Source organism: Amaranthus tricolor, chromosome 11 (genome assembly GCF_026212465.1).
Source record: "Amaranthus tricolor cultivar Red isolate AtriRed21 chromosome 11, ASM2621246v1, whole genome shotgun sequence".
Classification (NCBI taxonomy): domain Eukaryota; kingdom Viridiplantae; phylum Streptophyta; class Magnoliopsida; order Caryophyllales; family Amaranthaceae; genus Amaranthus; species Amaranthus tricolor.
Genome location: NC_080057.1, coordinates 20,534,298 through 20,547,170, shown reverse-complemented (window position 1 = coordinate 20,547,170; position 12,873 = coordinate 20,534,298). Strand labels below are relative to the sequence as shown.

Here is a 12,873-nt window from a genome sequence, read left to right as displayed (position 1 = left end):
AAATAGAAAAAATTATCAAAAATTACCTAACAAAGACTTTTTTTTTTTCCAAAAAGTACCTAATAAAAGAATTTTGCCAAAAAATACCTAAAAAAATTTCTTCTTTTCTAGAGAGTACTAAGTAACGGTTTCCTTTAGTTGACCGTCAAATATAGTGGTTGACTGGTCAAAATAAAAAATTCTTCTTCCTCATCTTCAATTTCTTTTCCAATTTAATTTCGATTTCGAGTAAAAGTAGAAGAAGAAGATAGTGAGCAAATTGAATTCGAACAGAAATTAAACATGAGGAAGAAGAATTTCTGAGTTCAACCAGTCAATCGTTATATTTGACGGTTAACTGAAAGAAAACGTAAATTAATACTCTTTGAAAAGTAAAAATTTTGTTAGATATTTTTTTGAAATTTTTTTTGTTAAGTACTTTTAGCAAAAAAATTTTTTATTAGATATTTTATTACGCCTTTTCCTTTAAAACATATATCATGTAAAATGAGAAAGATAGATTAAAACAACAAATAAAGCTAAATCAACATGTTGGACAGTTGGAGGAATATGAATATCTATTACTCTCTCAGTCCTGATTTAAATATATAAGAGTTTTTTTAGTCAAATGATACAAATGGAAAGTGACCAGAAAGTCATACAGTTGCTAAGAAGCAAGTACACCCTACTTATTATAACATCAACACCAAATCTGGTCTTATTCTCTATTCTGCCAATTTCGCTACACATTAAAACATAGAGCTATCTAGCTCTATGCATTCCACTGATTTCGCATAGTAAAAACTAAATGCCCAGAAATATGTTCCCTACTACATTGTCAATACTAGCAACTCTTCTTATTCTATTCCCTTCTTTCTCCAATGCTCAGTATAAACCACCCCTTTTTGTATTTGGAGATTCTTTGTATGATGATGGTATGACTCTTTATAATGGTGTTAAAGGTGCTGGTGCTGAGTTTTGGCCTTATGGTGAAACCTTTTTTAAGAAGCCTGTTGGTAGATATTCCGATGGCCGTCTTATTCCTGATTTTATAGGTATTTTCTTTTTCATTTCTCTTCATCCCATTGAATCATAACCCATGATTTATCAAATAGATCATGTGATTATCAAGGTTGGGTGTTTGATAAAATAGTTTATTAGTCTGTTTTAGTTTATTTTGATGGGGTTAAGTGGTAAAACCATCTAATATTAGTATTTGTAAATTAGCCGATTGAAACAACTTATTGTTATAAATAAACTGTTTTTGAACAACCTAATCGGTTCAAAATTAGTTTATTTTAATATAAAATAGAGAGTTGAGTTTTAAAATCAAACCATCATTCAATCTTAGTGTTTGTTCAAAATTAGTTTATTTTAATATAAAATAGAGAGTTGAGTTTTAAAATCAAACCATCATTCAATCTTAGCGTTTGTTATAATAAGCTGTTTTTAAACAAATTGCTTATAGCAGCCGATTCAAAATCAGTTGATCAAATCAGCCAGCAACTAACAACTATCAGTTGTTTGTCCCGCCTTCTATTTAGCATGTTTGAGACTTCGATCAAAAGGTTAAACTAATGGTTAAAGTCTAAAATATGTTATATACTCGAAATAGATTATATAATTATAATGACAAATCTCAAGTTTTCAATTAAATATTTGAGCTGATGTTGAAATGGAGATTTGTTATATATATTCAATTAGATTTGTTTTGCAAAGGTTGAATTATTATTAGTAGATTTGAGATTAACTGGGGGATGAAAATGGTGTAAATTACAGCACAATTTGCGGGATTGCCTTTTGTGCAACCGTATTTGTTGCCGGGATTGAAGGATTATACAAAGGGAGTTAATTTTGCGTCTGCTGGTGCCTGTGTTCTTGTTGAACTTCGTCCTCAAACGGTTTGTTTTTCCATTTTTTTCTTGCTTTGGAGTATTATTTTGATTTCTTTAATTATTATTTATTATTATTATTATTATTATTATTATTATTATTATTGTGATTTTTATTTGCTGTCGGCATACTTTTCTCTCAGTAATAAGGGCAGTAATTATGTTTTTCTGTTTGAAAAAATGAACTCCCTTACTAACTCGCGGCTCGATTTGTAACATTTTTCAAATTTTGTTGAAAATAATTCTAACTTTTTATTTATCTGTCAGTGATTAATTTCACTTTGGATTATGTTCTAATTAATGATCCAACTTTTGTTGTATACTTTCAACATACTTATTCCATTACTTGCAATATTTATTTTTTTCACACATTTCAATGCACTATTTAATATTTAATTTTTAATATTTCTATGTATAATAAAAAAATTACAAAAATTTGATATTAATAATCTTTGCAATGAGACGAATCAAATAAAATTTCACTTAACTATATTTTAACTTATAAATTAAAACTTAATTACAAATTAAGAGTAATTAATAAATAGTGCTAATTTTTCTAGTGTTACAACTACTATGGAACAAAGGAAGTACGTAGTAATCTCAACCACCGTAGGTCTATAGCTCCACACCTTCGATCGTTAATGAAGTTTCTACAAGGAATGTTCATGGAAATCAAAAAAATGAAATCTTTTAGATAGTGGATATATTGTATATTGAATAATAAATTTGATGGATAAAAAGTAAGGATCATTAACATCACAAAAATATTAAAAAAAATTAGTGGACAAAATATAGAAACCAAAACTAATAATTTTTTTTTAAAGTTAGTGAGAAACATGTGGAGACTATAAAAAATATATAAAAATGTTAAAGTTAATTTGATGAACAAGGTTATTTTTATCCAAAATTATTTATATAAATAGAGATTTTTTATGTAAACAACAAATAAAACACTAAAAATGATAAATGAATTTTTTTTTTAAAGAATAGAGGGAGTATTTTTTTTTGACAAATAAAATTTTTTCATTCACTAGAAAAAGAAAGTCACTATATAACCAAAACTTGGAGTACAACCCTACTTAATTTGAATCAGTATGGAAACGAAACTCACCTTTTAGGAAGGGTTGCAACGCCTCACTCTTCACGTAAAAACAGAGAGGGAGTATTTATGTGAAAGAAAATTACTAAAATTAATGTTGATTTTCATTGGTGATGTAAAATTATAAAAAGACACCAATATTTATTTTGTTGGCCAAACTTTAAAAAAAAGAAAAAATGGTAGGTGAAAAGAAAAATGAAAATTCATTTATTATCCCCAACAAAATATCACAGGCAAATAGTGAGAACGGTGTATAAATGCCAGCTTTATCATCTTTTATTTGAATTAAACATTAGGTGTCCTTAATTTACTAAATGTATTTCTTGAACTTTTAGTTGGCAGCAGTGGAAAATAAAAGGGATATCTTTGAATGACAACTTTTTCTTGTATAAACGCCGTATAATACAAGTACTCCCCTTGTCACAAAAAAATTGTTTCTAATATAAATGTGGTAAAGATCAAGGAAAATGCCTAAAAGTGATAAAAAAAAACATATATTCTATGAAAATGTGAAAAAAATTATAAATGAAATAAAAATAAAAATTTATATGTGAGTAAAAATTAAAAAAGCCGAGACTAATGACAAAATAAATAAGGTGAAATAAATGGATGGTTTACAAAAATTTAGCTACTCCCTTCCTTTCAATTAGTTTGTCTACTTTAAATTTGTTCACTTTAAGGGAGTGAAATATAAATTACATTTTTGAAGTATATATTGAAGATAAAATATATTCATGTGGGATCTTGTTAGATTTATCTTGATGTAAAGTTTTTTAATATATAATTTTTATAATTCTTTATTATAATGTGTACTTAGAGATATTAAAGTTTAAAATTTGCTAAAAAATACGTGCAAAAATAAAGTGGACAAACAAAAAAGAATTGAGAAAGTATTAATAAAAGAGCTGATAGGGGATTGGAGGGGCTAATTCCATTAGTTGTTTTTATTAATAGATTTGATTTATTGATTTGAACATGTTAATAGGAGCAACTTCATTTAATTTATTTGATTGATAATAACAAATTATTTTTATCATCAAATAATTTATTAAACACTCATATTAGATAATTGAAGGAAATTTTTTATAAACAAAATATTCCTCATCGGATAATATTTTTTCAAAATATTTATCTCAACGTAATTAATAATAGTCAATTAAAGTAATACAAGAATATCATGCAATTGATAATACTCCTAATATAACTACTCTATTAGATCAAATAAGGAAAACAAAACAATTACAGAATGAAAATAAAGCAATGATATTAATAACCATGTAAATAAATTATAACCAACAAAAATCAGCCATTTATTAAAGCTTGTTATAGTATGTTAATTAATTTATATAAGTTATTATTGTTTAGATTTATGATATTAGTATTACTTTCATTTTGAAATATTTGCACTTAATTGTGAAATGTTTAGTTGAATGTGACTATCAATTGTAAGTATAGTGGAACGAAGTAATTGTAGATTACAAATTCTTGTGAGAGACGATTTCCTTGAGAGACCATCTCTAATTGAACCGGCTCATTATATATTTTTTTAAAATGTTATAAGTAGACATTAAAAATGATGTAAGTAGACATTTAAGATATTAAAAGTAGACATTAAGGATACGGTAAGTAGGCATTAAGGCTAATGTAAGTAGGTATTAAGAATACGGTAAGTAACTATTAATGAGATGAACTTAAGATACATGTCTTAAAGAAATAAGTCTTTCAAGAGAATAACTCTGAATTTAGGGCTGCACACGGTCTGGTCTGGTCTAGTTTGACAGAAAAATCAGACCAGACCAGAAATTCCGGTCTGGAAATTTTTTAGACCAGACCAGACCAGTCAAGACACCAGACCGGACCGTTCTAGAATGGTCTAGTCTGGTCTGGTCTACAGTTTTTTTTTATTTTTTTGTATTTTTTTAATTGAGAATCTAAGATAAACGATAATTTGTAAACAAAATACATCACCAAATCCGAAACATTACAAATTTTCAATAGTTAAGTACATCACTAATTTTATAATATAGAACATTACAAATTTTATAATATAGAAGCATAGAAGCACAACACAGCTAGTATCGAAGTGTAGACCTGGAGAGTGGTATCTGTCGTTTGGTACGGTGAAGGAGAAATCATAGTCTTCAGAGATTAATTGAGGGAGAAGGAAAAGGAAGGAATTGAGGGAGAAGGAGAAGGGATCGAGGGAGAGCTTCAGAATCAGAAATTAAAAAAACCCAATCATAATGTTATAATAGTAACATTTAAAATTTTAAATAAAATGGAAATTACGGGTTCCGGTCTACGGTTTACGGTTTTCACCAGACCGAATTATTACGGTTTTTTGGTCTGGTCAGGTCTGAAAATTTTAAAACCGGGACCGGACCGGAAACTGTTTTTTAATAAAAAAAACCGAACCAGACCATTTAGACCGTAGACCAGACCAAATATTTAAATTACGGTTTGGTCCGATTTGGTTTACGGTTTAGACCAACCTCTGTTCAGCCCTAGCTCTGATTGTTAATTTTGTAATGTGGGCTAATTTAATAAATTGTGGGGTCCAGATAAATTTGAAGATGCAAATTGATTATTTCATAGAAATGGTGGGAAAATTGAAGCAACAAGTGGGGGAAGCTCAAGCGAAAAAGCTATTATCAGATGGAGTATATTTATTTAACATTGCTGGAAATGACTATGTTACCCTTCTCCAGAAAAATGTTAAAAAGCTTCCGCTTTCTAATTTTAAAAAGTATCGCCACCTCAATATGATCATCGGCAACCTCACCACTCACATTAAAGTAAGAATCTCTCCTTTTTTTCTTCCTTTATGATTTATTCTTTCTTTTTTTAGTTTATAACTTAGCTTGTAGTTGTAGCTTTGTTTTACCTTCTAATTTACGCTCATAATAATAGTTTCATCTAAATTTATATGGTCCACCCAATTGAATATTATGTAATGTGCCTTTATTAGATGACTTCAACCTTATAATTGAGTAGAAATACACTATGTTATTTTGAGTTTGCATCATAGATGATCTATCATATTGAATATAATTAGAGGTGTTCAAAACAGACCAGATGACTTGATGTTCACCCGACCTTATAATCAAATTCAATTTGACCCGACTTAAAAATGAATTTACAATTATGTGCAACCTAATCTGGACATAAGACTTGATTTCGAACTGACTCGAAATCAACCCGTTGATCCGAATGAACACCTCTAGATATAATTTAATGTACCTTTATTAGATGACTCTCACCTTATAATTGACTAGAGTAGATTTCACCTTATAATTGACTAGAGTAGATTGCGCTCTTCGTCCCTTTAAATATGCACCATATATTGAATACGATGTAATGTGCCTTTGCTAGATGATGACTCTCACCTTATAATTGACCAGAAATAGTCCCGCTCTCTGTCCCTTGATTTTGCACCATGTTTGGTCTACCGTATTAAATATAATGTAATCTGCCTTTATTAGATGACTCTCATCTCCCTTATAATTGTATGGTGCAAACTCACAAATTAAAGATACCACAAAAAATGATTTATGGAGAAAGATGATCATAATTCATAACATACAAAAATATCTTTATAATAAATTCATAATAGAAAGCGAGTCAAATTGGAGAGTAGATTATAAAAGGCAATTATGTACATATATTTTTTGTAGATACATGATTAACTTGCTAAATTTAGGCTACTCATAAATGGCACATAAAATGAGTATATATGTAGTACTTCGATTTCAAAGTATAGTATTTTGTGAGTAGATGGGAGGAATTTGGTGATTCCCTTATTGGAAATGCATGTCTTCTCATAGGAATAAGCATTCTTCCTCTTACCAACTAATACCTTGTGGCTATGTGGGAGGAATTTGAGATCTAGCAAGGAATTTGAGACCTAGTTATCCAAACAAAGGAAAGCATCTCTCTCCAAATCAAAGTTGTTTTGAAAAATTTGGGGTTCCGTGCAAAATTTTTATTTTGCGCCAAATTTATAGTAAATATATTTATTTTATTGATAAATTGAACATTTTTTTATTTAACTTTTTCATTTACGGAAGAAAGAGGGGGCCATGTGCGATCGATCACTTCGCACATTTTCAAAGACCCATCTGCTCCAAATCCCTCTTTTCCTTTTCCCTATAATTTACCTATAATATCTTGTAATAGTAAGTTATTATCGGTCAATTTTACCAAGGACTTACTCGATGGAACGATAAATTTTTGTTCAAATAGACAATCTACAACCAAGGAGCACGGAAATTTGCATTCCAAAACTTGGGTCCTCTAGGGTGCATGCCATCAATGAAATACATGCTAAATTTCAATGGATCATGTGTTGAGGAGCCCCAACAACTAGCTAGGATGCACAATACTGCATTTGCATCACTAGCTAAAAGATTACAGGGTGAATTACCAGGATTCAAGTACTCTATTTACGACTTCTACACCGCCTTATATCTCAGAGTTTTATATGGAACCAGATATGGTGCGTTTTTACTTTTATGTTTTATCATATATTCTTCCTGTTCTATTGAATTTGCAATATTTAAGTTTCTATGTGAAAGGTTTTTTTAAAGATTTGTTGTAAATTCAATGGGACAGAGAGGGGTAGTTTAATTATTTTATTTAATTATTTTATGTAATTTGTCAAAGTTTTGAGTTTCAATTAATGTGCTTGTTCCTTGCTTGTTACACCTTACCACATGAGTTGTCAAACACAATTTAGAATAAAGGAACTATTCATGTCCCAAGATTTTATGATTTTTTTTTTATATACTTTGGTGATAAATAATGGAATAAACTATTAATATTGTCCACATATAAGTTGTTTTACTTTTATTAAATAACTTTTCTTTTTTATTTATTACAGCAATTCGATTTTCAGTTCTCTAACACCTATACAAAGATTAATTCCTCTTCTCCTCTTGCGTTATGAGATTATCCTTTTCTGAAATCAAAAATAATCACTCTACTATTTGTGGGTGAAATTTGTTTCTAATAGTTTCCTATAAGTCTAAACAATAGCTAAAGGTTGCACAATTGTGAAATGATATAGACACAAGGGCACCAAAATCCATAAAATACGCCATTGATTAAGAAAAATCCAATATAGAATAGTCTAATCTAGCTCATGAGTCATGACATGTGGGTCATTGTTCATCTACTACACTATGTTACATTCATATGGTAAAGTCTTAATTTTTATTGTAGTAAGTTTGTCCAAGAAAGTGACATTTTCATTGAAAACTTTTATAAATCCACATGATATGTGTTTATATTACAAAATTTTAAAATTAAGGTCAAGTCATCAGTCCAGCATTTCACATAGGGTCTAGAAGGAAGAGGTAGCGGACGCGTCAAACTCGTATGGTCATTAGCCCAACATTCTACATAGGGTCTAGGAGGATGAGGTAGTAAACAGACCATACTCGTACCCCTTCAACTGCAGTCTTTAGTGGCAGTTCTAGAAAAAAAAACGTGTGATGTAAATTTAAGTAAAATAATTTACTGGGTTTTAATCCCTGGTCACATATATGAAAGACAATACACTAATCAACTCATTTAAAGATATTTACATGTAATATTTGATTAATTTTGGATTTAAGTAATATCAACTGAGTTCAGTGACATCACGTTAGATCCGCCACCCTCGAAGGAGAGGATAGGAGGAAAGCACACAAACAATTAAAACCCCAATAAAAGTGTTGGCATTATTCGTCCAACATCGATAGAATAAAGATAATGTGCAAACTTTACAAGTTATTGGAGTCCTTTCTCTCAATTGTCATATCGTTTTGGGATGATATCTCCTTGTCTTATGAAGTGTGTACTTTGTGTTCTTCGATTATATGCTGGTATTGACAATAAGTCCAACCTAATTTAACAAAAGAGCGACCCTTAAGAAATTAAGCTTTTATTTAATTAAGGTATTAATCAAAGTTTACAATTGTTAATTACAGGGTTTAGAGAAAGTGAAACAGGATGTTGTGGAAGTGGGAACTACAATGGAGATTTCACTTGCCAAAAGAAAGGCACAAGCTTTACAGTTTGTAGTAACCCTAATGATTATTTGTGGTTCGACGCTGCGCATCCTACGGATAAGGCTAACCAGGCTTTCTCTAAGGAGTTTTGGAGTGGAGGATCTAACCTTGTTGCTCCTTACAATTTGCAAAATTTATTCACTTGATCATGCCTTTATATTTTGGGATCATTTACTTACACTCAAACTTAAAAATTAAACACTCTTTTAGGTTTCTTTTTATTTTATTTTATTCATTATTATTATTATTATTATTATTATTATTATTATTATTATTATTATTATTATTATCATCTATTATTTTTTCGTACATTTAAAGTTGTAGTTTTTATTTTTCATTTACTATATGAAATTTGTAATTAGCATTATGTTCCAAAATTACAATTGAATATGAATAGAATTAATTGGTTACTTTTAGTTTTTACTATTTGTGGATTGAAAGAAACATGCTTGATTGTTTGACAATGAAGTACTGAGGTAGAGCAAAATTTGATAATTTTTTAAAGATTCTGTGATTAATTATGATATTTTTTTAACAATTTTGTATCTTTAATACGTAAAATATACTACGTTACTTAATTTTTAAGGGCTCTGTAAAAAAATCAATTGACTCCTTTTATTTTAACTTTTAACTTTTAATATTTTTGATTTTTGATTTTATTTTTCCCTTTTTTGTGGCGATTAATCTGTAAAAATCGGTCGCCATTCGGGCAATAATGTTTCTGGGTAAGTAACTTTAGAATTTGGATTATTCATGGTTAATCAAAAGTTGGGATTATTATAGGAAAATTAATTAAATGTTGAATTATTCTAGATAATTTTTTCTATATTTTATTGTGATTATAGATTGTACCATAGAAAGGGAAGGTTGGATGAGATTTGATATTACAATCTTATTTAAAAGAATGATATTTAAATTTATTGAGATGAGACTCAATTCTCACATAGAATATATTAATTTTTTTCGTTTTAATTTATTTGTAACATTTCAATCAAAATTGTAAAAAAATTTTGTCCAATGTATAATAAAAATATTTTTACGAATAGACCTATAAGGCTACAAGTATCTTTTGGAAATAACTAAAAGTAAAAGTATAGCTAACATCATAGGTGCATAGATAAACATAATAGTTATAGATTTAGCGGCTGCTTGATATCAAAATTTTTAAGATTGGAAACGGAATCAATTAATAGTTACCATTGCCAAGTGTTTGAAAAGGATGTTGAGGTAATCGTTACCGTTTTTTGATGGTATTCGTTTCCCCCACTTTGTTACCTCTCAAATACTTGGGGAAACAATTACTGTAATTTTGTTTCTTCTCAAAATGCCATATTTAACACTTCTCCTCTTATGATTGTATATCAAAAACAACCATTGATGATTAGGTTGATAGTGTCTTCTCCAAGTGCTTAACTAACGAATCTTAGTAACCTTCTGATTTTTTTTTTTAATTTTCTTTCTTGCATGCAATTAAAATTTTCAAGGATTAAAACTGAAAAAATGCATTACTTTATCTCTTTCTTTGATTTGTGATAATATTCAATTAGAATTATGATTATTAATCTCTCACTTTTTCCACAATTTAGCTTGATTTTCTCTCATCTCCTACCTTAGTCTTTGTCAATTTGAATAGCTTGATATTCAATTGCATTTAATAGTTAATTTTTTTAATTTTCAAAGAAAATTTTACTATTTATTATCACTGACATGATTTTTACTTTTGAAGATTGAACAAGTTTGGTATTTTCATTCTCAATCTTGGCTTATTTATAAAGTTTTTGGCAATTTTTTTCTTAATTTTTTTAACTTAGCGAATTTCTTGGCAAAATTAACTTACAAGTTGATGATGGTAGTGGTGGTGGGCTGGTGGTGCAGTGGACCGGTGGTTTTGATAGAAATGTTGAAGGTGTTATAAGTGCTCCATGACTTGGGGTTGGTGGTTTTATATTAAGGAAAGAGGAAGGATGATAATGTGTAGTTAATTAAAAAATTCCATAAGAAATTGTTTCCCTTTCTATTAATATATACCAAACAACCTATAATAATAACACTTACTATTACCGTTATTCTTGTTAACAAATTCCCTTTCCATTACTTTTTTAGTTTTCACACCAAACACTCCCTTAGAGTATATCGTCTCCCTAATAGGCAAATGAAGGCTAATTTATAATAAAACCATAAGTAAGAATCGAATTTTATGTCAATTGAAGTATGTATTACTTTATTTAAATAAGATTTTGAATTCAATTCTTACCTAGCTTCTTTCTCATTCATCTTACTCTAAAATCTAGATAAATTTAGGAGCATAAATAATTCCATAAGGAATAAAGTTATAAATAAAAGTATATTATTATTATTAGGGGAATTCCACGTGATAACCCTGAGGTATTGGGTTTTCCACGTGGTAATCAAAGTTTTTAAAAAATCCATGCGGTAAGCCTGAGGTTTACCCAATTCATCCTCCGTGACCTTTTTACCAAAAAAAACGTTTGGAAACTTTGATTTTGTAATGATAACAATTGTTATACGCGTGTTTAATCCTTTTACTAAATCCCATTGCATCAGATACCTATATTTCCCTAAAATATAAACCCTGAAGTATAATTTGGGGTAAAGATGGAAAAATTAGGGTTTATGTTTTGGGGGAAATATAAACTTCTGATGCAATGAGATTTGGTTAAAGGGTTAAATAGGCATACAACAATCGTTATCCTTACCAAACTAATGTTTCTAAATGTTTTTTTGGGTAAAATGGTTACGGTGGATGAATTGTGTAAACCTCAAGGTTACCGTGTGGATTTTTAAAAAACTTTGGTTACCACATGGAAAACTCAACACCTCAGAGTTACCACGTGGAATTTCGCTTATTATTATTATTATTATTAAGAAAAATTGTCCTGAATAATTTAACTTTATTGCCCATTCTTTGCAAATAATCCCACCATTTGAAAATTTTTAAATAATTCAACTTTTGTATATCTTTTATTGCAAATAGACCTTTTGTTGCAAAGAACCAGTTACAAACAAATAAATTCCTTTTACTTTCAACTTATTCAAACATTTTTATATGTTCAATTAAATAATCTCTTTGACCTTCATTAAAGTTTCACTAGCTTGGGAACCTTTCTTCGCCCTTTGCAACTTTGCTTTAAAACCATGCTCATATTTCACATAATTTCTGAAAATTGAATCAACACTTTGAAGAGAGAGGAATTAGAGTTTACACCATTTAAAATTAATAAGATTTTCACTAAATTAAATATATGAAAGTTTTTTTTTTCTTTCTCTCTTTACAATTTTGTGTTTGAATATGGTGGACTCCTTGAAAGGAAGCTTATAAAGGAGGAGGACAATGACCTGTTGCATGTAACGGTTAGTAGTAATTTGAAATAGCTGTTTTGTTTTTTTGATGGTCCATTCGCAATAAAATGAAGGCAAAGATTGGATTATTTAAAAATTTTCAAAAGGTGAAATTATTCACAAGCAAATGGACAACAAATTGAGTTATTCAGAACAATTTTTCCTTTATTATTATTATTATTTGACTATCAATATCAAATTTTTTCAATTTAATTTATGGCTCTAATAATTGATCTTAAACATTATAGGTATAAACTACTTAGATCATCTTGAAACAACATTGTACCTCTTGAGAATAATTTCTAGATTTCACACGAGCACCTAGGGTAAATTAACACTTAGAAAAGCGCTTAGTCATATGTCAATAGGAGGAAAGACTTTAATAACTTATAAAATATGTACATTATCTTTAATCCATTGATGTAGAACAAACCATCCCAACACATACCGACAATTCTTTCTCCTACCGCATTAGGTATGAAGAAAGTGCCAA

At 29.0% G+C, this 12,873-nt stretch overlaps 1 protein-coding gene across 1 annotated transcript; it reads left to right on the top strand.

Annotated features, from left to right (window-relative positions):
• The first annotated feature begins 628 nt into the window (after nucleotides 1–628).
• Nucleotides 629–9,414, top strand: LOC130827207 (GDSL lipase-like). The gene is made up of 5 exons (XM_057692860.1): nucleotides 629–1,034; nucleotides 1,759–1,880; nucleotides 5,532–5,765; nucleotides 7,213–7,465; nucleotides 8,940–9,414. The coding sequence occupies exons 1-5, from the start codon at nucleotides 788–790 to the stop codon at nucleotides 9,164–9,166; spliced, it is 1,083 nt and encodes a 360-aa protein (XP_057548843.1). The 5' UTR covers nucleotides 629–787; the 3' UTR covers nucleotides 9,167–9,414.
• Nucleotides 9,415–12,873: the final 3,459 nt, after the last annotated feature.

What these genes read in the sequence shown, in the direction of transcription:
- LOC130827207 (XM_057692860.1), top strand. Translation starts at nt 788, where the DNA reads ATGCCCAGAAATATGTTCCCTACTACATTGTCAATACTAGCAACTCTT. An exon ending in TTGAACTTCGTCCTCAAACG is followed by an intron (nt 1,881 to 5,531) that starts GTTTGTTTTTCC and finishes TGTGGGGTCCAG; the next exon opens with ATAAATTTGAAGATGCAAAT. An exon ending in ACCTCACCACTCACATTAAA is followed by an intron (nt 5,766 to 7,212) that starts GTAAGAATCTCT and finishes TTGTTCAAATAG; the next exon opens with ACAATCTACAACCAAGGAGC.